The sequence below is a fragment of the Portunus trituberculatus genome, chromosome 47, assembly GCF_017591435.1.
Source record: "Portunus trituberculatus isolate SZX2019 chromosome 47, ASM1759143v1, whole genome shotgun sequence".
Classification (NCBI taxonomy): domain Eukaryota; kingdom Metazoa; phylum Arthropoda; class Malacostraca; order Decapoda; family Portunidae; genus Portunus; species Portunus trituberculatus.
The window spans coordinates 13826227-13852253 of NC_059301.1; the positions used below are offsets into that span (position 1 = coordinate 13826227).

Sequence of the window (26027 nt, forward strand, 5' to 3'; positions counted from 1 at the left end):
TAGTGTTGAATGCCCCTTTTGACCATATCTGACTTGAGAAGCAAGGAGGAGAAGGAATGTAGAGGTACTGATGAGTACTGTTGGCATGCTTCATTGAAGTTACTGGTGATGGAACCTTTTGAATTGACAAGCAAGGATAAGGAAAGTAGTATTGTTGATGAATGTAGACTCACAAGTGTCAGCATTACAGTGAAGTTTCCATGAAGTTAAGTGACTCCCTGCATGTATATGATTTGCATTACCACTTATTTTTCTCCTTTCACAGAAACTATCTAAAGAGATCACGTCACGCTGAGTTTGAAAACCGTGTAGGGTCAGGTCCTGCTGAGGGAACAACAGCAGACTATGCCATCACACCCAAGGATATTCTGTCCTTCGCGTGGCAGATCTGCAAGGGAATGGCCTACCTCACGGATATGAAGGTGAAACCCTGAAATGTTCAACTCTTTTCAATTAGTGTTGGAGCTACTCTCTTGACAGTCATGCATCTAACTCAGCCTGTCTGTTATTTCTATGGACCATTGCTCTACCTTTAGCCTGTAGACGGTGGCAACACCAGCAGCTATCTAAGGAGAAAAGATTTGGTATGCCATATAAATACATATCATGGCTGACTTGTCAAAAAAAAATTGTACTTCTTTTTGTAAGAGGATGATCCAATTCTTTCCTTGATTTTTCATATTCTTCTAAGATGAGTGATGGAAATAGTCAAGTGTGCTTCATACAGGTACTGCCATGTGTAGATCTGATGGCTTTGTAGAGCTTCCTTTATTTTCTTATGTTCTATTGCTTTTTTGTCTCTATTTGGTAACTTCTCTATTAGCATTGCTACTGTGACTGACAACATCCCTCCGCCCACAGCTGGTTCATCGTGACTTAGCAGCAAGAAATGTTTTGTTGGCATCAGGGAAAGTCTGCAAAATTTCTGACTTTGGACTGACCAGGGATGTTTATGAAGGAGACTGGTACATCAAAAGGAGTGAAGGACGAGGTGTGTGCATGTCCTGATGTTCTTCCTGCCTGTCCTGCCACCTCTCTCTGTTGTGTACAAGATCCTATTTATGGAAAAAATTCTGACAGAAAGATTTTACATTTATCTCCTTTAAAAACTTTGCTTACATTGGTTGATTCTCATATCACATTAGATTTTTAACAACTTAAGATACTGATTTTACAATGCAGTTATTTTCCTTCTCTCCCTGTGTGACTCCATTCTGTACACACACAGTGCCTGTGAAGTGGATGGCACTGGAGAGTCTAGTGGACCACGTCTACACCAGCAAGAGTGACGTGTGGGGCTTTGGTGTGCTGCTGTGGGAGCTGGTGACCCTGGGCACTCCGCCCTACCCAGGAGTCACACCAGAGCGACTCTTCTCTCTCCTAAAGGGTGGCTACCGCATGGAGAAACCAGAAAACTGCTCCCCAGAACTGTAAGCTGATATCACCATTTTGAGGCTAAAGCTGATGGATGAAGCAGAACATTGGAAGGGATGGCTTTTTACAACTTTCGTTATTAATTTCATGATTCAATACTCTCATGACAGGTACAGTCTGATGCTGCAGTGCTGGGCAGAGGACCCAGCAAGACGGCCTTGCTTCCAGGACTTGACAGACATCTTTGACTCAATGATTCAGGCTGATGTGGAATATCTAGAGCTACGTTCCCTCATTGTCACCAACCGAGGCTACTTTGACAGTCTCCCTGAGCCCTTGCCCCCAGTCTTGGATGCACCACCTCAGTTTCAGGACTCCCCACAGCAGAGCCAGGAGCTGGAGCAGCAGGCCTCACCACCCCAGCTGCCACCACAGCTCAGGCTGGAGGAAGTCCACACTCCAAGATCACCTGGTCAGTGTGTACAAATTCTCTCTCTCTCTCTCTCTCTCTCTCTCTCTCTCTCTCTCTCTCTCTCTCTCTCTCTCTCTCTCTCTCTCTCTCTCTCTCTCTCTCTCTCTCTCTCTCTCTCTCTCTCTCTCTCTCTCTCTCTCTCTCTCTCTCTCTCACACACACACACACACACACACACACACACACACACACACACAACACACACACACACACACACACACACACACACACACACACACACACACACACACACACACACACACACACACACACACATGGTAACTCAGTGGTTAGAGCGCTGGCTTCACAAGCCAGAGGACCGGGGTTCGATTCCCCGGCTGGGTGGAGATATTTGGGTGTGTCTCCTTTCACTTGTAGCCCCTGTTCACCTAACAGTGAGTAAGTACGGGATGTAAATCGAGGAGTTGTGACCTTGTTGTCCCGGTGTGTGGTGTGTGCCTGGTCTCAGGCCTATCCGAAGACCGGAAATAATGAGCTCTGAGCTCGTTCCGTAGGGTAACGTCGGGCTGTCTCGTCAGAGACTGCAGCAGATCAAACAGTGAAACACACACACACACTGCATAGTGTAGTGGTTAGCCTACTTGGCTCACAACCGAGAGGGTCTGGGTTCGAGTCCCGGGAAGCAGCGAGACAAATGGGCAAGCCTCTTAATCTGTAGCCCTTGTTCATCTAGCAGTAAATAGGTATGGGATGTAACTCGAGGGATTGTGGCCTTGCTTTCCCAGTGTGTGTGGTGTGTGATGTGGTCTCAGTCCTACCCGAAGATCGGTCAGTATGAGCTCTGAGCTCTTTCTGTAGGGGAAAGGCAGGCTGGGTGACCAGCAGATGACCATGGTGAATAACACACACACACACACACACACACACACACACACACACACACACACACACACACACACACACACACACACACACACACACACACACACTCATACACACTTCTTTGTTGTCTTTCCAGACTGGTCACCACCAGAGTTAGAAGAGGAGCAGGTGGACCCTGACTCCTATCTTGTGGCTCGCACCGCCCTCACCCGACCCCGCAGGGAGGAGTCCAGTGAGCCGCTGCTTGGCTCCCCCTCTGCCACCACCCATGCCCCCACCATCACCACCTCCCATGCCCACAACCCTGCCTACTCCCCAACCAGAGAGACACCTCCACCGCAACATCCGCACACCCATCCGCCTCTCCATTACTCCACCCTGGCCACTCGTCCTGATGAGGAGGACGCCCACACCCTGGTATGTGGCTTGTTGGCACTTGGTTTGCCCTGTAGAGTCAATCATTTTTCATATAAGAAGTTCATTGGCTTATGATAAAAAGAATGAGAAAGAGGCCCACTGAGGTGCCTGTTGCTAAAGAAAGGTAAAAAAGATTATCCAGAGTTAGAGGATAAGTGTCTTGAGAACATATGTTGTATTTCAGCTGTTTGAACTTGTGTGGAGACGTATACTATGGATGTAAGAATGACATGACTAATGTGACTTAGGGTGAATTTTCTCACTCTGGCAATGGAGAGTGGCAGCAGAACAAATGACACCCACTGCCAAATCTGGCTGAAACAGAATCAGCAACTTGAAGGGTACAATTCACAAAGACTGAAGATAATATGAAGGCATAGCTAGATTGAGGCTCAGAAAGAAAAATAGAGAATAGAGATAGAGCAAGACTGTAGAAAGACTAAGAAAAAATTGTAAAATGGCTGCGATAAGGAATAAAAAAGAAAAACCTTGTGAAAGACAGTCTCAGTTTGTGACAGATCATGATCAGGAATGGAGCAAGGTTGTTTTCAAGGTAATTATTGGAAAAAGATAAATGGAATAGAAGGCTAGAGCACGAATATTGTCAGACTTGTTTTTAAGATGATTAACTTAGGAAAGGCTAGCAGATGGACCAAGATACTTGCAAAGGGTATGAGATTAGAGCACATTTAACATAACCATTGCTTTGCTCTGCAGGAGTGTAGTCGGAGTGAAGAGGACTCAGACAGTGGACGGGCCACTGGGGACTCTGGTTATGCCACAGAGGAAGGCCGTGGCCGGTGGCGGGCTGAGCACAAGAGTGGCAGCCGGGCACCACAAGCCTCCTCCCCACGGGGCTCGTCTTACTCCCCTGTTCCCCGGCACGATGACCCTGAGGATGACCCTGAAGATGACCAGGACACGTCAGAGGACCTGGAGGAGAGACAGGAGCTGCTGGCTGAGGACCTTCTGGGGCACCTCACGCCAAGCCCAGAGCCCGCCCATACCGCCCATAGCACCACCCGCACCGCCCACACCAGTCATGCCGCCCACCTCACTGCGGTTATCGTGTGAGCTTCCCTTCCTCTCCTGCACACGACCACACCACCACCACCATCACCGTTACCACTGCTCCACCTCTCTCAGAGTGGACGAGCTGTGCAGCGCTGGAGCACCTAAAGCCTCTTTAGTATTTGGTCCCCTCTTAACCTTGTGATGCCAGCAGAGCATGAAGAAAAGCTTGCCTGCTGATGGTGTCTGGGGGGGAGAAATCTGGGGTTGTGTCCTAGCGTGCGGTGACCCACTTCCTTCCACTCCTTGACTTCTTCAGCAGTGAAAAAGCAAAGGGAAATAATGGCGCTTCAGACAACTGCCATGTGCTTACCCTCAGTTTGGGTTTATATGAATGCTCTTCTCTGTTTCAGTCGCACTAGCTAGCCTGGCATGTGGGAGTGTGACTGTCCTCCACTCTGAAGCAAACATCCTAGAGGAACTGCTCGCACCTTGCCTGGTGCTGAACGAGGCTGCTACTGGACACCTTTCACCAGGTTTTATATTTCGTATACTCTGTCACTGAGGTAATGGTGGCATATAGGTACCTAACTCTTCCCAGACCATGCAAATACTTAGTCTGGCAGATTCAGTGAGTTAGTTAAGTCAGTTTAATAGTCAGAAAAGGTGAGCAGTACATATTTATGGACTACTTGGCCGGGCTGTATCAGTCTGTAACCCAGCTTCTGGTAGGCTCACTACCTATATTTTGACCTTTTGGCCCAACTACAGAGAAATTGAGCTTAGTTGTAACCCTTCTCAGTTCTGAGTCAGAAGCGTCATCCTGTCAACTGCTCTAACTCTTCTACACACCCCTTTCCTCTGGCCTTCCTTATAACTGAGCTGAAGTCAAGATTAGGAGTAATGTAAAATTATCAAAACTTACATTGGTGGTCTGGCCATAGTTGTTATACTAGACATAGATCTGGCACCATGTTAAGATGTGACACTCCTGTTCTTATATGTTTATTTATTTATTCAGTATTTATGGTTGCAGATGATGTATGCCTGCACAGTGTCTTTAAGAAATGAGAGCCTCATCTCTCATATGATGGACAGGCATGCCATTACCACTTGGGTTATATATTTAAATATATATATATATATATATATATATATATATATATATATATATATATATATATATATATATATATATATATATATATATATATATAATGTTTTTGAGATTAGTTTTATTTTGTCAAGAACACAGCTGGCAAAGTAGTGTTGTATTCTTATATGTATTCATGATTTACTTATATCTTGGCATCATGATTAATTAAGAAGGCATAACAGCATTCAAAAAGGTGTTTTATATCAAGTATTGTAATTGCTACAAATGTAATTTCATACTACATAAATAATCAACATGAAGTTGATTTCTAGTATTAATTCAAAAGGACATACAAGGAAGCCTCCAGCATACTAACATCCATTATCATTGATGGTGTGGTCCCAAACTTGCACTGTGTTTGCTGTGTGAGTGTAGGTAAATAGCATACTTGCTCTTCCTGCAGTGCTCAGTGTGGGAAGGACTGTGCAGAGGATCACTTGACTACACTGACAGTAAAGAGTCTTTTGGTGTATTGGTAGAAATTATTAACTAATATTGTGTCTACAAGGTAATGCTTATTGTCCTCAGATTTAGAAACTATTTTGGTTATTCCCTTCTGGTGAATGATTTTTTTGGAGGACAGATCTTTTTCAGTTTATCCAATCATACTTATAAAAAGTAGTACACAAGAATAACTTATGACAAGTAAGAGCACACTGCTGGACAAAATGTCACAACATTTTTTTTTGAAGTTAGTATAAAAAGAACCAACCAGTCTATTTACTATAGTCTACTTTTCTTAAGTTGGTTAATTGATTTGTTGAGATATTTTTTTATAGCATGTATATCAATTGCACTCTGATTCATGTAACCTCCCACACCTTGATCATGTCATTGAAGAGCCTGGTGTGTAGCACAGATTGCTCATCTATGATGGCATTCATTTTTTTTTTTTATACCACATGCCACCAAGGACAGTCCCATTGCCCATGGTTTACTGTAATGCCAATCCTTCCTCTGTTGTTCAGGCTCACAAATAGTGCCAATAGTATTTTTCAGGACAGTTTTATATATTGGTAAATGCTGCTTTGGCTCTCTCTCTCTCTCTCTCTCTCTCTCTCTCTCTCTCTCTCTCTCTCTCTCTCTCTCTCTCTCTCTCTCTCTCTCTCTCTCTCTCTCTCTCTCTCTCTCTCTCTCTCTCTCTCTCTCTCTCTCTCTCTCTCTCTCTCTCTCTCTCTCTCTCTCTCTCTCTCTCTCTCTCTCTCTCAGAGCATCTTGCCCAATAACATGTACAAATTATGGCTGCATTGTGATCTTAAGGGAGGTGGTGGAGAGTTGACACTCTTCTGGTATTCTGGGAGTCACACTCTTTCATGGCAGACATTCAGTGAGGTAGTTGGAGTACAGTTGTGTCTGCAAAACTGGCTATACCAATGATAGGATGCAAAGTCTGGAGGCTTCTCTAACTTTATCAACTGTGATGCTTAACAATTACTATACCAATCTCAATACTAATGTAATTTATTTTTTCAATTACAATGATATTAAAATTGCAACCTACAAGTTTAAAGTTTGTGATATCATTGATGCCAAGATGCTTGTTTGTCATTTTTTATTTTTTTTTCAGCTTCTTCAACTAGTGGTGCCACATTTTTGTTCATACTTCATGCCAAGTGAGTGTGAATTACTATATAGGTTTATGAGCTCAGCTAAATGTCGATCAAATTTTTACGTGAAATCAGATGCATGGGGGACCAGTGGCTCTGTTGCCACCAGCTCTCCAGCAACTCCTAGTTAAGGTCTTAACATAAGGATCCCCGAGGTGCCGGCTGTGTTGGGTGGCTACGGCAGCCACATCTCAATCATGTGAGTCCAGGGGGCAGGTTCCAGCAGTTGGTATGACACTAATGCCAGCTGACTGGCTGGGAGTTTCACTGTTTTACATAACAAAATTTAATTCATTGTTATTATATGATATAAGACTACATTCAATTGACCATAAGAATGATGAAAAATTCCTATGCACATATATTCATTGTTTATGCTAGTTAGTAATCTTAACTCTTGTGTCTCATTATATTCCTTGAATTAGTTTATATGAGAACCTTTTATCTCCTCGTTGAAAATTGCTTAAATCTTGAGTTCAGTCTTACAACCATCTTAAACTGACCCAACAGGCTTCTATGAGGCTGCTACTCCTGAATTAATTGAAATACCTCCATGAGGTCACCACAATCAGTTTTGCAACCTATGCCTGCTCACACTGACCAACTGAGAACTTGATACTATATTGCAATGTATCTACAGGTATGAAAATAACAACTATATGGGTGCTGTTTATAAGGTGTTGGAAACCAAACTGTGCTTGCATATTCACACAGGCTGATAAATTATTTGTTGTGTTGTCAGTGCTCATACAGATAGATTACATTGTTTTATGGATATTCCTTCATTCCACATTGGAAGTAAAGGTGGACTGCATATATTTTATCTGGTTATTGGAAAACTTTGTTGAATGCAGCATAGTAACTTTATGGGTATTATGAAATATTGACATTAAATATGTATATATATATATATATATATATATATATATATATATATATATATATATATATATATATATATATATATATATATATATATATATATATATATATATATATATATATATATATATATATATATATATATATATATATATATATATATATATATATATATATATATGTGTGTGTGTGTGTGTGTGTGTGTGTGTATATATATATATATATATATATATATATATATATATATATATATATATATATATATATATATATATATATATATATATATATATATATATATATATATATATCTCAAGGAGAAAGAAATAAGATAGTACTTATTGAACTTGCTTAATGTCAAATTGCATTAGATTTCAACTGTTATGTGACTCTAGATGACAATGTACATCGTAATAATTGATATATATATATATATATATATATATATATATATATATATATATATATATATATATATATATATATATATATATGCATACATATATATATTATTATTATTACGATGTACATTGTCATTTAGAGTTTTATACCAGTTGAAATCTTATGCAGCTTAACATTAAGCAGAATCAATAAATACGTACTATCTTATTTCTTTCTCCTTGATGATGGCCAGACATAAGCTTGTGGCATCAGGCTGTTAATGTAATTAACATGTGCATGCCTGTCACTTTACTTTCCATCTCAGCGAGTGATGACTAGTGAACACTGTGGTGCGTGTCTGTCCTCATGACCAGTGTTTGTTGGTGTTTGAGAGGTAGAATGCAGCTTTGTCTCATTACTTCCATCTTTCTGGTGACAAGGAAGTTAAATTTACAGAGTTGTTTTGTATTGTTTCTTCAAACTGACTCATATAATAAGGTTTATAACTATTGTGTCTAAGTATTGGTTATTGCCTCAATTATACTTTTGTTACTCTAACATGAACAGCTTACATTCTCCTTTGTGCTTTTTAATATGATATATTAGACTTGCCTTAGATGAAGCAAAATGAGTATTTATGTGAGGTTAATCAAATTCCCTACCTCTAGAATATAGAACAGTGAAATGATACTATTGGCAGAAATGTGATACAAAAGTTATTAACATTAAGTAATGGTTCATTATTGTATTATTTTTTTTTCAATGATGTTCTAATATTCCATTACTTTTAAGTAAGTTGGCAGGTGATAAGAATGTGGTAATATCTATAGCACTTCAAACCTTTTTCTTTTCAGAAAGTAAGGGATCTAAAATAAGTCACTTGCATTTAACCTAATTTTACTTGTAGCATCATCGTGTATATTCACAGTTATGTATATTCATTTAGCTATCACAGAAAGAAGCTGAAATCCTTGTTTTTATAACTGTACTTTATATCGTGGCTAGTTAACTCTTTGTTGTAGGAAGACTCACTTTGCCCTGCCTGGACTCTGAATCAGTAATCAAAATGTGTAGTTCATCCACAATACAGCCGGTGACTCGGGATGCCACGGTTCATAAAGATTCTTCTTGACTTGTCACTTTGTACTGAGTCTGTGTCAGCGGTACCTACGCCAGCTGCCGAGTTGCGTCATTGTGTACATGATGATATTGATATTCACCATTACTCCTGCGTACTCCCCTGCACAAGGTGACATAAAGGATTTCCGAATTCAAGAAAAGTCTGACATAGTACATTAGTGAAATATATTTATTTTTTTACTAATAGAATGTATTTATTGGGAAAGTAATAATAATCCTCAGCATTTTATTGCCCTATTCTTAAGCATAATCTGTGTATAAATTTGCTTGTGTAGTGAAGGTGTTACCCCAACTTGTGTTTTGTATACGGTTCCACCCATCAGTCTGTATACTGTCAGTACCACCAATACTGTTGATTGTGGAGCTACCAAGGCCCTCGGACTGTACCTCTGCTGCTCGTCATCTGTGTTAGAAAATTCATATCAAGTGCTGTGAGTACCTGAATTGGTGTCGCCAGTGGTGTTGTCATTTCCAAATGTGCTGCTGACACTGTACTTGTGTCAGCACTAATTGGCCAGTGGTGTTGCTGGTACTGTCATATGTAATTGGCCGGTCTTGCTGGTAAAGTCAGCATTCAGTTGGTCAGTGTCATTAGTACAGACAACTTAAAACTAGTCTCCTGCCAGAAAAAAAAGTCATTGTGTTAGTCTGTGTTGGGATTTGGGCTGCATTAGTCTGTGTTTTCCCTCCCTCCTAGTCAGTGTTGCTGGTACAGCTGACCTCTATTTCATAGTTTGTGTTGCAAGTCTTGTCAACCTTCACAACTTAAGTAACAGCACACACTCACCTCATTAGCCACGTGCTGCTGGATCAGTCGAGCCAAATTTACACTCCACTTCCCACAGTGCTTTGTGCTGCCCTTAGAGCCAGCTAGCCCCCATAGGTTGTAAGTTACCTGGGCAGGTTGGGGGTTACCTGGACAGGTGGAAATGACCTGGCTTACAGTATGAAAAAAAAATAACTATGGTACAAGAAGCCCTGGGTCATCCACTGTATTTTTACATCATCAGTTGCTCACTCTCAACTCCACCCTGGCAGCCACTCGGCCTCCCTGGCTAGGGCCGCCAAGTGTTGCCTCTTCGTGGTCATGTCATCATGAAGGGAATTTCCTCTCCTCAAGGCTACATCTGCACTGTTCACTGTAGATGGTGTTTAGATAGCAGAACCAATATTTGATATACTCAACTGGAACTCAATGTGAAACTGATATTACCTTTCACCGCCCTTTTAAATCAAAATGACTTAGCTATAGATGATCATTTAATGTTATTAATTGTTCATGTTCATTTCACTCATATTTTTGCTGTACATCTATTCACTTGGAAAATTGTGAATATATCCAATTATTAAAGAATTTTGCAGTAAATTGATATTTTGTTAACATGAAATTTTTCTATTTTGAAATTCTGTTATACAATATAATTCATACATTTATAATTTCTGTGCAATGCTGATGGCCATATAATGCTTAATGCATATATTTTTCATAATTTTTCCATCATATTTTATTATCTGAAACAGAAATCAAAGTTGCTCCAAATGAGAGTATTCATTTAAGTGTTTGGTGTTGCATAAATATGTGTAATTCAGCTTAGTTGCCTGAGGGACCAACTCCTGAACTGCTCTGGTCAGCCCCTTCCCTTCTGGGCTGTCGTGGAGGCAGCATTCACTCTGTTGCTGTCTTGTGTCTTGCGTTGCATCAGCCAGCTATGTTGCATCTTTTGTTACATGTGCTTTTTACGCTTATTAAGGAGGTGCTACTGGGACCTGTCTTTAGTGTGCTGCTTGTCGTCTTCTTCCAGGGAATTTGTAAGAGACATCTTTCAAAAACTACAAAATGTGTATGTAACTATTCATTGATACACACCCTGGTGCAATACTGCTTGCTGATCATTGACAGGCTTGGGTTTTACCACTTTATATATATATATATATATATATATATATATATATATATATATATATATATATATATATATATATATATATATATATATATATATATATATATACACACACACACACACACACACACACACACACACACACACACACTTCTTGTTAGAGTATCAGGTTCACCAGAAAAGGCAGGCACTGCCCAGGGATCAACCCTGAGATTTTTCACTTGCTGGGTGGACACACTAACTGTCACACCAGTTGCTGCCTGGTGACAACCCTCACATCTCACATCTCCCCAAACCCCAGGGACTGAATTTTTTCACTGGATCATTCTCACTGCGTCATATAGAGTAGGGGTTCACCAGGGAAGGCAGGCACTGCCCAGGGATCAAATCCGGGACCTTCCACTTGCCAGGTGGACATGCTAACCATTACACCTTCTAGTGATGACCCTCACAGTTTTCTTTTCAGAGCTTTATTTTCATTTGCTTGCATTTTTCTTTTCATTCTTTTTTGTTTTATATGTGTTCTTGTTCAGCATCTATACTGAACTGTACAGAAAGTCTTGTGTTTGGTGTGATGCTGGATCATCTCTTTCTCTCTGGAAGGAGAGGTTTTCTTCATTTAGATGGAGACACAGAGAGAGAGAGAGAGAGAGAGAGAGAGATGTTCCAATGCTGTAACACATATAGCTCTACAAAACAACCTGCAAGGGTTTGTGCTTGTTGGTTTACAAATTGCTGGCATCACAGCCTAACAATGTCAACGTCTTAGTTATACTCTTTCATCTCTGAGAGGAAATAGCAAACATGAGGAAACAAAAGCCTTTATACTGAACTTGCTATCCCTCACCAGGTATATCTTGCCCAGCACAAACTATATCATGTATCTGTAAGTCAATCAAATGTAAAATAATTGTACAATTAAAATACTAAAACAGAGATATATTCGGTTCTTCTTTTCCATCTACGTACTAATTTCTTTTTCCCATTATGGTCATACACACCTTTCCTCCAGAAATGTACTAACTTATCTTAATTCACCAAGTCTTTTTTTATTTTTTTATAAGCCCTTGTTTACCATGAGCTCTTTTCCCATCTGTTTTTCCTGCCCTTATCTCTCCTTATGGTGTCTACTACTGTACATAACTTTCAGTAGACCCTCACACATAATTTACTAAATATGCTATGGACACATTAAATAGGAAGAAGAGTATGTATGTAGAAGGATGATGGAACTTATCATACCTAGATGGGAGAGATAAGGCAGGCTGAGGAAAAGATGGAAGGACTGTATAGGATATGATTTGAGGGTCCAAGATTTGACTGCAATAGAAATATAGGGAAGCACTTTTTTGGAGGGACCAGAGAGAACTAAAGGGACCTACTTCATGTCCATTAATGCTTTTGCAACTCCCATTTATGACCATTCCTGTTGTTCTTGTGAGTTTTTCGTCAGGGATTTTTCTTTGTTTTGTTTCAGAGATGTGTCCATGCAGGAGCAGGACCTTGGGAGCATCTGTCCCTGGTGAGGCAAGTACTGCTCACCACCTCCATGAGTTGTGGTAATTATTTAATTTGTAATTCAGTGTATAGTATTGTTTCTTTTAATATATGTAGTTTGTTTTATTTGATTTCTTTAAACAATGAGCCTTGTGTAAGCCAATTGGTCTTTAGCAATATACTCATTTTTTGTTTGTAGTTTTCTATTTCTCTTCTTCATAAGATGTGGAAAATTAAAATATGTACTTTCACAAAGACCAAAGACATTTTATTCCGGGACTCTACAATTATTTACATATGACACCTTAACTTAGGAACAACCCACACCAAGACTCTTTAGAGAAAACAATAACACCAACTTGAAATGCAGGAACCTTTCCAAGGAGGCAGGTATGCACATAGTACACACACACACACACACACATTTAAAAATCTATGTAAAATATAAAAATAATTTCATCCAATTAATGATAGTGTGTTTAGAAAGGAATATAGTACATAACATGTAAGATATTCAGTTAAGGTTCTTTCAATTCATCTTTGGGAAACAAGAAGTAGAAGACTAGACAAAAATTTGGCAGAAAATTTCACCAATTAGACATTCATTTCTGAATGACTGTTGTGTGTGCAAGTAGTCTTCAAAGGGGAAGACCTGGGCTGAAAACTAGTACACACACACACACACACACACACACACACACACACACACACACACACACACATCCCTAATGTGATATATAGTTAGCACTCTTTTCACTTCATCTTTGTGTTTGCTGTTGTACTTGGAGGACTGAGGGGCGCACAGAGCTTTGTACAGATAACCTAGCAATATACAGACCTTCCATCACTTCTTCCAATCAAGAAAATGTTTGCTTATATTATACAGACATTTGTGTTTTAGGCCCATCAAATCAAGGAGTAGGAGTTGTGATGCAATGATGCCAAGGGTTGATGGTGGGATGGAATGGTGCAGCACTTGCCATGCCATGTCACAGACATGCATTTACACACACACACACACACACACACACACACACACACACACACACACACACACACACACACACACACACACACACACACACACACACACACACACACACGCACGCACGCACGCACGCACACACACACACACACACACACACACACACACACACACACACACACACTATACAAACACATAAAAATTTTTGAGAGGAAAAAAAAAAGCCACTATTCCATACCCTCCCAGATTAGCCATAACATGTACATCGGCACATATTCCTTTGGTTCATATTTGAGCCAAAACTCGGACAACAAAAAGTTTGGCACAGAAACAATGAGCTAAGTTGAGATCATTTTCAAATTGCACAAAACAAGAGATTACAGTAAAGCCAATTCACTGTTCATTACTACATTGAAAATTTCAAGTGTCGGTTTTAACCAGCGTGTCTTGTCAGTAACAATTTAGTGTCATCTTACAGTAATTGAACTATGCAAGATATGTATCCTCTTTGCAAGACACACTCCATTGCTGTGCAGTGTTGGCATCATTCAATTAATTATGAAGCAATGCAAAATCTGACTTTGGGATAAATTTACAAACCGATTATGCCACAACAGATGCAGTTTTGCTTGGAGTTGACTTGAATTACACGAGTGGCTGAAATATTATTTTTTCCTCTATTGTGAAAGGAAAATGGATATTCCAGATTGGGCATGAGATGAACCCAAGCCAAATAAATCACTTGGTTATATATAAATATAGATAATAGCACTTGAAAATGTATAAGTAAATGCCAGTGTGAATTTTAAATCATGATGATGGTACTTGATAATGAGGTGGAGGTGATGACAACAATGAAAGCCACCACCACTGAGAGGCAAGTTCCATGTTTCCATGGGTCTGGCTTTCACCTGGTGGCAGCATGCTGCAATGCATCATTAGTTATTCAAATTTATAATGATAATGATAATAATAACAGAAGTAATAATAATGTACAACAAACCCTCCATGTAAATCACTTCTGTTTGGCAGATCTCAGTTACTGATAAAATTTACATTATTGAACTTTACAGCTTTGGTGATCAACACCATACTGCCAATGACAAGTAACCACCTAGAAATATATAACAAGGTGAGAAATGAAATTGCTTTGGTTTGGTTTGGTTTAGTCATTTTGAGTTCAGTAATACGTTTTAGCACCAAAGATTTGCCAAACTGAAGGGATTACTATACACATCAACATGACATCGGCTTTCTTCAATTCTGTCTTGTCCTAGTCAGGCTTGAGAGAATACCCTTCATTAGATGGGAAGGTGTCCTGTCAGTACCACATTAATACTGCCTGGTTGAATGGTGTAACTGTAATACTGGACAGATTTAGCAAATATCCCAGCTATGATATGTACTAACACAGATCATCTTCCAATCACTTAGAATGTAATATGCTGTATGCTTACATTTATGATATATGCCAGAGGCAGCAGATCAGGCCATGTCACTGACCTGGCTGTGAGTCACCAGTGCTGGACGGCTGGCAGGTTGTATAGGAGACACTTGTTTGAGCAGGAGATGGTGGCTGAGAACACCAATGGCTGCCCAAGCTGTTCCTCCATATACATGGCACTCATACCATCCTCAATCAACAGAGGATCAATGGTGTTTATTCAGCATTCACACATTAGTCTTGTAGCATGACCCTTGGGAGGAGTGTGGAAGGTCTCTTGATGTGTTGTACTTGGCAACCGCTCCAGAAGCAGCACGCAGGCTCACTGACCGCCCCATTGAGTGCCTGGCTGAACTCGGCCCACAGGCAGCCCCAGACTCCACTGTAGAACCATAGATCTTTTGGCCTGTGGTGCGACCATAGATGTCCTGAAGGGAACTTTGGTGACTAGGGCCATAGGAAAGGCTGCCCTGGGGAATAGGGGGAAGGGGTATTTGTGGGGCCTGAGGCAGTCTGTTAGGGCCCGGCAAACTCCCTGTGGTGCGGCCATATATGCCCTGTGGACTGTGGGAGCCCACCCTCACAGCGGTCCGACCCAGCTGGCCATACACACCCTGGCTCTTCTGGTTAAGGACAGAACTGCCTGGGGAGAGAGAAGGTCCTGGATACTGGGGAACAGGGGAGTTTCTTGAGCTATTACTACCACTGCTGGGATTTGCACTATTACTATGGTAGCCACTGGAGTGTGTGGATTGAGTGCTGTTGAGAGTGTTTTGAGCTGCAGCCATTAAGTCATCCTGCACCATCTCTCTCCTGGGATCATGGTGTTGTTGTTGCTGGTGATGCTGTTGTTGCTGATGTTGGTGCTGGTGCTGGTGTTGGTGCTGTTGGTGGTATTGCTGGTGTTGATATTGTTGGTGTTGCTGATGTTGGTGTTGTTGTTGTGGTTGCTGTTGCTGGTGTTGTTGTTGCTGCTGCTGCTGGTCGGTGAAGGAGGTGAGGGGACGGCTGCCATAAATGGGATCCACAGGTGGTTTGATATCTTGTGTAATATTTCTTTGGCGGCGAATGACCACTGTGGATTCTGCTGCCGGATACAGGAGAGCTCCAGGCCCTGGTGAGATGGTGCGGCCTGAGCTGTACCCATAAGGACTGCCAGGGGAGGAGGTGAGGGGTGGCCGCTGCAGTGAGACACTCTTGGGGGACAATGGCAGCAGGTTGGGATCAGGTGGAAGCTGGGTAAGGTCATCCACACTGTTTGACCTGCAATGAAAGCTTTTATCATCTCATGTTTCCCTTTTTGGATCCAAGTTAAATTTTCCCCAGTACATGAACCTGCTTGAACCCAATCTCTTATAAGGGAGATCAATTTAAATCAAGACTTAACAGCACTGTATTCTGTATCACCATTGTATCCTGACCTGTGCCTGATGAGATCTGTGGCTCCTGAGTGGACCCCAGACTCCTCAGAATGTTCTGGTGGTGTGTTGGAGGATGAGGTGGAGACAGAGTCACTGCGCTGAGACTGCTCTTCCGGCACCACGCCAGAGTCTGTGCTGCGTGTGCTGCGAGGCGTCATGGGGCCCTGGCAGAGAAACAAAGAAGTATAGAAGTGAAATGCAAAATTACATTGGACTGTGAGAGAGAGAGACAGTTAAAGAGAAAGTAATAATGGGTCATAATTTTTACTGTATTTATATCAACAACAGGAAAGGAGTACACACCTGTGTGTCAAGGTGGTGTGCAGCCTGGGGACTTTGTGTGTGGAGGTGGTCAGCATCCTCATAGTCTGGCACAGCAGCAGGAGATCCAGTGTTTGCCAGTCGCTCTTCCATTGCCCGCCGATATGCCAGGATCTGTCATGCAGAGTATGCTATGCTTAACAATAGTCATATCATTGCATAAGTGATATTATGTTAAAAATTTCTGTAGTGTTTTTCTATCTAAGATTTTCCTTATATATACAAAAGAATTGTTCAATTACAAACAATAAGATGAAGAGATTAAATAACTTTGCTTCTTCATAAACTAGTTCTTTTTTGCACTTATCTCTTCATGAGCTAACTTACCTGCTGACGGTCCACATATCTTGGATCTTGTGGAGCACGTGCAGCAGCCCCACCATGGCTTGTCACTGTCTCTTGTAGCAGGGCGTAGTCACCAGCCTCGTCCTCTGAGTCTGAGAGAGTGGTCACCCGGCGATAGGTGGCCTCCTGGGGCCGCTCCCCACTTCTGCCACGTCCTTTTCTGCCACAAAAAAAGCAACATTATTACGGTGTCAATCTTTCTCTCTTTCTTGCTGACTTCTTAGATTTAGACTTGTTACTTGGTGTGTTGGCTGTAACTCCATGTACTGTTGCTACCTCAACCATCACTTGACAATGGCCAGAAAGAAGTGGCCTGAGGGATTTACATGTCAAGGACACTGAGATGGCAGAGGCACATTGGCTATGTACATTGTTAAGTGTACTGGAAGATATGCAGTGCTGTGGTTTCATTATCAAATAAAACAACAATAAAAAAAATGCAGTTGTACATAACAACTTGTAATTTTAGAACAATTAAGGCAAAGAATAATAGTATGAAGGAAAGAGAGAGAGGTTCTCATAAGCTGGGCGATTATGAACAAGAGAGAGATGTGGGACTGGAAAAGCCAACACCATAAGCACCATTTAGGTTAGTATGGTTTCACTATAGTTGTCTTCAGATAAAAAGTTTTCAGACAAAAGAAAAAAACAACAATATTTACTGTTAAGAAATGTGTTTAGATATTAATTATCATGAGGCCAATCCTTCCTATATAAATGTTTTCTGCATCTCAATAGTTATTCTGCCATTCCAACAACCTCACTATTCTATATTACATTGCAACACTAAACAAAAGTTACTCCTTTAGTGCATAAGGATTTGCCATCTCTCTCTAAGCAGATGTGACCATTATTTCTTTTAGTGAATGAGACAAGAATAATAAATGTGAAGAAAATGAAACACAGGGAGGTGAGGTGATTTGAGGTGCTCACTTAGGGGAGGTGAGAAGGTTGCGTTCATCAAATGTGACCTTGGTGCGGGGTGACATGGGCTTGGGATGACTGTGTGTTGGCTTGCTTGGTCGCAGCCAGTAGATCTCCTCCTCCTGTCCTCTGGCCCGTTTCTCCTGGTGGGTCTGGAAGAATGAAGCACAGTATTGGAATTTGTAATATTTTCTCTCTATGTATTTTTCTTTTGATCAACTTGGATGGAAAAAACCCTATTGTCCAACATGAGCCTACAGCCAGGAAATATGGCCACTCATAATTCTGCTTAATATACAAAAGGGCATGGTTGGCATCATTTACATTAGGATATCACTTTCATCATTAAGAAACTAGCATCAGTAACAACAATGGTGATGGAAGCAATAGCTTCCTTTCTGCATCCTCACCTTCTGTACCACACCCATGATAGTCTTCTTTGGGGCAGCATCTGTGATGGCATAGGCCTTGCCTGCCCCTACTACAAGTAGGGGAGCAGCAGCTTGCCCTCCTCTTGGGCCCTCAGAGTTTACAAGCTCCACATCATTGACGAGTTTGATGGAGCGTGCCGAGGACACACAGGCCCGAGCCACCGTCACCCGCAGCTTGAAAATCCACTTGGACTGGGGAAAGAAAGCTGTGTTAGACAGTCAAGTCCAGCATGATAAGGAGATGATTACTGACACACTCATTATGATATGTCATTACATTTTAAGGAGAAAAGAGTCCACACCTTCAACAGATCAGTGGAAACCAATTACCTTTGTCTATATTGTATTTATAGATGGATTATGTACCGGCTGTTCATATTGGCAGTGTATGTAGTATGTGGTTACCTTGACCATATAGATGCTCACCTTAACAATGAGTATTATCTTAATAAAAAATGAAGCCTATTTATTTTGATAGTTGCCATATATTAACTATCAAAATTCTGGACATCTCCCTTGGCCATATAACACACACACACAAACACATACACACAACTAGGTAAATACACACACACACACACACACACACACACACACACACACGCCCGGTAGCTCAGTGGTTAGAGCGCTGGCTTCACAAGCCAGAGGACCGGGGTTTGATTCCCAGGCCGGGTGGAGATATTTGGGTGTGTCTCCTTACACGTGTAGCCCTGTTCACCTAGCAGTGAGTAGGTACGGGATGTAAATTGAGGAGTTGTGACCTTGTTGTCCCGGTGTGTGGTGTGTGCCTGGTCTCAGGCTTATCCAAAGATCGGAAATAATGAGCTCTGAGCATGTTCCGTAGGGTAATGTCTGGCTGTCTTGTCAGAGACTGCAGCAGATCAAACAGTGAAACACACACACACACACACATGTGTGTGTGTTTCACTGTTTGATCTGTTTGATCTGCTGCAGTCTCTGACGAGACAGCCAGACGTTACCCTACGGAACGAGCTCTGAGCTCATTATTTCCGATCTTCGGATAGGCCTAAGACCAGGCACACACCACACACCGGGACAACAAGGTCACAACTCGATTTACATCCCGTACCTACTCACTGCTAGGTGAACAGGGGCTACACGTGAAAGGAGACACACCCAAATATCTCCACCCGGCCGGGGAATCAAACCCCGGTCCTCTGGCTTGTGAAGCCAGCGCTCTAACCACTGAGCTACCGTGTGTGTGTGTGTGTGTGTGTGTGTCTTTCGACAATACTGTAAGTATATACCTTGACAGTGAGGATGAGCCACAGCACTACCCAGAGGAACAGATGGACAATGGTGCCAATCACCGCTGCCAACACCACAGCGTCCAGGGAGCCGCGATATACCAGCGACAGGTCCCAAAGCAGCGGCCCGTGCGTCAAGCCCAGTCCGACCAAGACCACCAGTGCAACACATGGAGGTAGGAAGCTGCTCACTAACCCTGGCTCCTGCTCAAACTGAGGGCAGAGGAAGGTATACATACATGGTTATCTTACAGTGCTCATATCGGTTTGATTTTGTGTGCTAGACAAAGTTAAAAGTGATGATAAGAAACCATTTATAAACTGTTGATGGGTAATGGCATTAATTGGCTGAGGTGATAACAATATTACATGAACCTGAGAAAACATATCTTGTATAGTTCCTCTCACCGTAATATGGTAGCGCTGCCTGCTGCGTGCCACGAATTGCGTGAACTTCTGATAGCCGTAGAGATAGAGAGCCGAGGAGGAAACGGTCACCAGCATCACTGCCGCTAGTAGCAAGCCTACGGTCGCTGGTAGATTGAGAAGGAAACTTTCGCCGCCCCTGAGCTCTTGGCCGTTGCCGCACACGTGAAGCTGCAAGGGGAGATTGTCAGATGGCAGATAAGGACTTGGATGTTGGGTGGTGATCAGACTAATGGAAGAAGTCGCTGGGCGCTCGTAATAAAGTTAATTAGCAATATATGGCCAGGGTCCATCCGGGGCTATTAGAGTCTAATAACTTTGTGTTATATCGAAAAAAAAAAAAATCAGTGTCAGAGAACATTATTTTGTAACAGTCAGACAAGGTGGATCGCGGTCAGTAGGTATTGGTGGGATGGAGACTGGAGAGTAGACGTACCTTGTAAAGGATAGTGAAGGCTGTGATGATAAGGATGGTGTGGATGCCATTTATTATCAATTGTAGGGAGAACAGCAACCCGAAAGCCTTGTTGGTGTGCCAGAAGACAGATGGATACCTGGGAAATGTGCGGAAGAGATAGAACAGTAATGAGGATCTGACACACCATGATTTTTGTGGTTATCTTCACGGTTCACATTGCGCTAAGACATAATTCTTTGTGGGGTAATAGTACTTACTATTGTTAGTGTTGATACGGTAGTGAAGGAGAAACTATCAATATAAACTTCATCCTCCCATAAAAACGAAATAAAAACTAATAGAGAATGACTTTACGCATAGAATACTGTCAGGGTAAGCAACTGTGCATTATAGTACCTGATAGCAAACACCAGAAGGGCGATGGTGTAGTTCAGTAACTCAGGGGACAGTGGGCTCCAGTCGCCTACTTCAGGAAGGTGGGCGTGCAAGGGCGTGGTGTCAGCCGCCCATGTGCCGCCCTCTTTAGATCCACGCACGCCTTTCCCCGCCGAGTCCATGGACGCTTCCCACTTGTTTGTGCCGGGTGAGGCTTTGCTCTCCGTCATGACATAGGAACTTTTCCCAGAGTTTTGCTTGTGTTTGCTATTGGTCTGCGTTCTCTGAGGGCGAGGAGGGTACGTGGTGTGGTCCTTGGCGGCCTCCGGGAAACGCAGGGCAGCAGGGAGAGGCAGAACTTCCTCGCTGATTGGAGAAGTGGTGTTCAGGACGTTTTGCACCATCAACCTGTCGTTGTGCGGCACCAGGAAGTCCAGATCGGTCTTCCAAATCTCATCTGCAACAGTAGAGTGAAGATATATTTACAACGCCACATTTTCATCATATCGATCCCTTAGTCCATATATATATATATATATATATATATATATATATATATATATATATATATATATATATATATATATATATATATATATACCCAGTTACCCCTCACTTCCAAATCTTCCCGTTGATTAAGTTATGATCCGCATAGCTATTACTTATTCCTTGCATGCACATTAATTCATCTTTTTTCTCCCCAACGTGCATCCCTCCATTTTGCTTCCTAACCTACACGCACACCACCACAGTAAATATCCCTCAGCTCTGTTCCCCTCTAGACAGCCCTTTACGACATAAACAGCTTTCCCCCATTACCCATTCTCCCTCCTTCCGCCCCTTCTGGTTTTTATGATGCAAATCAGGTCCTGATATAACAAGGGGCCTTCTCTGCCCCGCCTCTGAGACAAAAAAGACACGAAATGTGGATGAGTGGAAGGCGGCGCGGGTATGAAAGCAGAAATCCGCGAGGCATGTTTTGTCGAGTCTGTGCTCTGAGGGTTGGTGGAGTTGTGACTTACACATCGAGACAATGCGTCCCGAGAATCGCAACAGAATAACAGATCAAGTTGTAACTTGTTGAGCAATGAAACATGTACCGTAAAACAAAGTAATGACTACAGATCACATACGTAGAACTCAGATGAACATTACACAGAGAAAAGTGGATAATATATCTAACAATAAAGTAGTATGTACAAATCATACGTAACTTAAATATTACACCCCTCCAAAAAAAATGGTTATTTTGTAATTCATTAAACATTAATTAAAACAATATGTCCAGAACAACGCAGTGCATATGAATTATACACAAAATATAAGTATGCATAACATACATGACAAACTAAATAACAGAATCTCCTTTTCATTTTATAAAATAGAAAAGTCACGAGAAAGAAAGAAAACTTATGTACATTAAATCAAAATCATGGCTAACTAAACTAAACGAGGAAGTTCCATTGTGTTCGTTGCTATTTCGTGCTCTGATTTGTCTCAACAAGTTCAAGAGCTCTTGTTAACGTGCGAGTGGGTGCAGCAGAGAGAGGGGAAGGACAGAAGGCGAAAAAAAAGTATGGAGATAACGGTGGTGAAGTTGTGGGAGAAGGCTATGGTGGTGGAGATGGTGGCGGTGGCAGTGATGGGTTAGTGTTGTTTTGACCCACGGCGAGGCGGCGGCGATGGCGGTGGTAGTGATGGTGGTGGTGGCAATGGTGGCCCCACGCTGGCAGACATTGATCGTTGCCACTCCCTATTGCGGCACACACACACACACACACACACACACACACACACACACACACACACACACGTGTGACTTTTCTTTCCGTATCCTTCCCACATTTTCTTAATCCTCCAGAACCGATAACTTAACAATAGCTCTGCCTTCGACCCAGCAGTTGCTTAGCGAGAGAGAGAGAGAGAGAGAGAGAGAGAGAGAGAGAGAGAGAGAGAGAGAGAGAGGCGTAGGAATTAAGATAAGAAATTAAAGATCAGGAGACTAAAACATGCAATCTTTCTTCCTTCGTATCGCGTTTCCTCCCCTAACAAGTGTGTGTGTGTGTGTGTGTGTGTGTGTGTGTGTGTGTGTGTAAAACCAGCATTACGAGAAAGGGTTTGTTAATTTGTTGCTCTCTCTCTCTCTCTCTCTCTCTCTCTCTCTCTCTCTCTCTCTCTCTCTCTCTCTCTCGCCTTTCCAGCTAATAAAGTCAACGTTCGACATCAAGGACGAAATGGAAAAGGGGAGAAAGATCTTATGAGAGAGAGAGAGAGAGAGAGAGAGAGAGAGAGAGAGAGAGAGAGAGAGAGAGAGAGAGAGAGAGAGAGAGAGACGTCGTAAGGGGAGTTTTAGGGAGGGAGGAACAGCGTCGCGCCGGGACGGTCATCAGATACATAAATCACCCTCGCCTGCCGTCCTTCTCACAGCTCTTCGTCGTTTTCCCGCTCGTAGTCGCTCCCCGCTGAAGGCAGGGAATGTTGTGGCAGTAGCAGCAGCGTCAGGAGGGTGTGAATGGAACTGGCTGTGTGTTTGGTAGTGTGGTGGTGGTGGTGGTGGTGGTGGTGATGGTGTTAATTTTCTTTAGTCTAGTTTTAATTTTTGTAGTTACTGCGGTGCGCCTTCCCCCTATCCACAGAGCTGACGAAGCGCTCTCTCTCTCTCTCTCTCTCTCTCTCTCTCTCTCTCTCTCTCTCTCTCTCTCACTCACTTCTTTTTTCATCCAGGAGCGAAAAAATCCAGGCGGTAAAGAAAATAAATTGAAGACGGCTTTCCCCTTGAGGCTGTCTTCCAGCTGGTGCCTCCCCTCTACCTTCCCTGCCATCTCCTCTCTCCCTTTCCAGGCTTCCCCTCAGTCCCTTCCTGGGCACCCCCTCTTCTCCCTGCCCAGGCCTCGCCACTCTCTTTCCAGGCCTTCCTTCCCTCCCTCTCGTCTCGGAGCGTCCCAGACAGCGTGGTGCCCGCGTGACCCCTTCTTTCTTCTTTCTCATTTCATCCCCTCTTTTCTCTCCCAACCCACCACTGATCTCTCTCTCTCTCTCTCTCTCTCTCTCTCTCTCTCTCTCTCTCTCTAATCACCGTCGCCTTTATCCCTACACGACTCGAGATTATCCTTAATTATAACAAGATCCAATTTTGAGTAACTGAGCCAATTATTATCTTCCCTTACGTTCCGATATTGACCTTAGGAACGCAGACGAAATGTGTTGAATGAGGAAACGGAAGGATAGGACAAGGAAGAATAAAGAAAGAAAGAAAATGGGCAATACTCTTCATACCATCATTTCTTTCTTTTCTTTGTTGACCTGAATATCGTGAGAAAGTTGGAGTTGATTGAGAAAACATGGTTAGTATTCCTGCTGCATGTTTCACTATGTAGGTACATATTCCCTTCACTTCATCTTGCAAGCATTCGATTATGAAGGCAACACTCCAGATCAATCTATTGTCAAGCTAAACAATATTGGATATAGCACATTGATCAGTATTGTTAAACATTTCAGGCTGTCGTGGAACCTATTGTGGATTTGACGTGCGTATTTGTAACTCTAATGAAGGTTGAACAAGGACTCAACACTACTGAAGGGAAAACACACTTAAGAGAATCTGCCTCTTCATCCCTGTGGCCTTTGAAAACTCCTTGTGAGAGAACAAAGGGTTTAAGAATGCAATCCAGAGTCACGCCGGTGACGGGACGAGGTGATATCAGTGGACGAGGAAAAATGTTCGTGGTCAAAATGCTTAAGTTTCGCTTTTCTTCAGGTGATACGGTGCTTGGCTGTCCACCCGCGGCATTGAGATTTAGGTTACTAGTTGCGTGATTTAAAGGATGGCGTACGTGATTTAAAGAAGGCCCAACTCTTGTATGTACCGTGAACTGTACCGCACAACTTGTACTGTGTATCGTGACTTATATCATGACACCGTAACTTATACTGTATCTTGCACCATAATTAGCACCGTTGACTCCTCAACTATGATTTGTACCATGGCCAGCACCCTGAATCCTGTGTCCCATCACATATCGAGACTCCCAAGTCTGGGGTACCTGAACACTTAACTAATCTACACGTCAAGTTAAGGTATATCTGCTAATAGAAGCTGGGCGCCTCTATTCTGCATACTCGTACATGTATGTCAGGACTTCTATTCGTATTCTGTACTAAGTGATTGCATCCACCTGGCAGCCTCCCAGAACCTCCCTTCCAATATCCTGGACCGAGTGCGAGTGAACATTCATGAGTCAAGTCTGTTAGTACAAGCTGGACACCAGTGCTGCTTATGTGTCTCAAGGCTCCTAGTCTGTCTACTGAGTGACTGCATCCTTTTGGCTACTTCCTAAAGCTTTATTTTTAATATCCTGTACAGAGTACCAAAGCGTATATGTGACTCATGTCAAAAAAAAAAAAAAGGTAGATACCTCTGTTCTGCATAAGCGTGTCTCAAGATTCCTACTCGTACTCTCCGCTGAGTGATTGCATCCTTCTGGCCGCCTCCCAAAACCTCGCTTCCAATATCCTGAGTCATGCTGCGTCCCATGCACGTGAGCGGGCCTTGTGACGCACGCTGCGTTAGGCCGTCACCGCGACCACCGCTGTTATGTCCTGCTGCTGGCGGGACGCGGAGGGCAAGGCGGAGTGGAAAGCCAGGCAGGCAGTCACGGATGTGGTATGTGTGTGGGATACATTCCTATTTGAACGGTTTGGCACCACATCTCGATTATTTTAAACTGGTTAGAGTTAAAAATAAAACATCAGACGAAATAATAAAACAAAGACGGATAATAAAAGAAAGATATTGTGAAAGGAAGAACGTTAAAATTGGAACTGAAAAAAGGGACAGATAAGTTATATTGTATTAGTTTCCAGAGATGTTTTCAGGATTCCAGTAACATTTAATTAAAGAAGGATTTCGTATTGCTAATAGGAAACTACTGCATTGTCTCGGCTGCTTTGAAAGTAGTCCTTACAAAAGAGAGAGAGAGAGA

The 26027-nt window shown here is 42.3% G+C and overlaps 2 protein-coding genes across 6 annotated transcripts in view; one reads left to right on the forward strand and one right to left on the reverse strand.

Moving 5' to 3' along the window:
* Positions 1–4327, forward strand: part of LOC123520768 — an 82315-nt gene extending 77988 nt beyond the window's left edge. For all 4 annotated transcript variants that reach the window (XM_045283340.1, XM_045283343.1, XM_045283342.1 and 1 more), the window contains 6 exons: positions 266–422; positions 862–991; positions 1229–1430; positions 1545–1846; positions 2826–3106; positions 3824–4327. In XM_045283340.1, coding sequence (XP_045139275.1) covers positions 266–422; positions 862–991; positions 1229–1430; positions 1545–1846; positions 2826–3106; positions 3824–4180 — 1429 coding nt within the window. In that variant the 3' untranslated portion in view covers positions 4181–4327. The remainder of the gene's footprint in view (positions 1–265; positions 423–861; positions 992–1228; positions 1431–1544; positions 1847–2825; positions 3107–3823) is intronic.
* Positions 4328–12930: 8603 nt separating this feature from the next.
* Positions 12931–26027, reverse strand: part of LOC123520673 (protein tincar-like) — a 48888-nt gene continuing 35791 nt past the window's right edge. For both annotated transcript variants that reach the window (XM_045283185.1, XM_045283183.1), the window contains exons 6-15: positions 21064–21499; positions 20686–20803; positions 20232–20420; positions 19824–20036; positions 18535–18747; positions 18134–18276; positions 17183–17360; positions 16838–16969; positions 16535–16698; positions 12931–16376 (exon numbers count right to left, since the gene is read on the reverse strand). In XM_045283185.1, coding sequence (XP_045139120.1) covers positions 15341–16376; positions 16535–16698; positions 16838–16969; positions 17183–17360; positions 18134–18276; positions 18535–18747; positions 19824–20036; positions 20232–20420; positions 20686–20803; positions 21064–21499 — 2822 coding nt within the window. In that variant the 3' untranslated portion in view covers positions 12931–15340. The remainder of the gene's footprint in view (positions 16377–16534; positions 16699–16837; positions 16970–17182; positions 17361–18133; positions 18277–18534; positions 18748–19823; positions 20037–20231; positions 20421–20685; positions 20804–21063; positions 21500–26027) is intronic.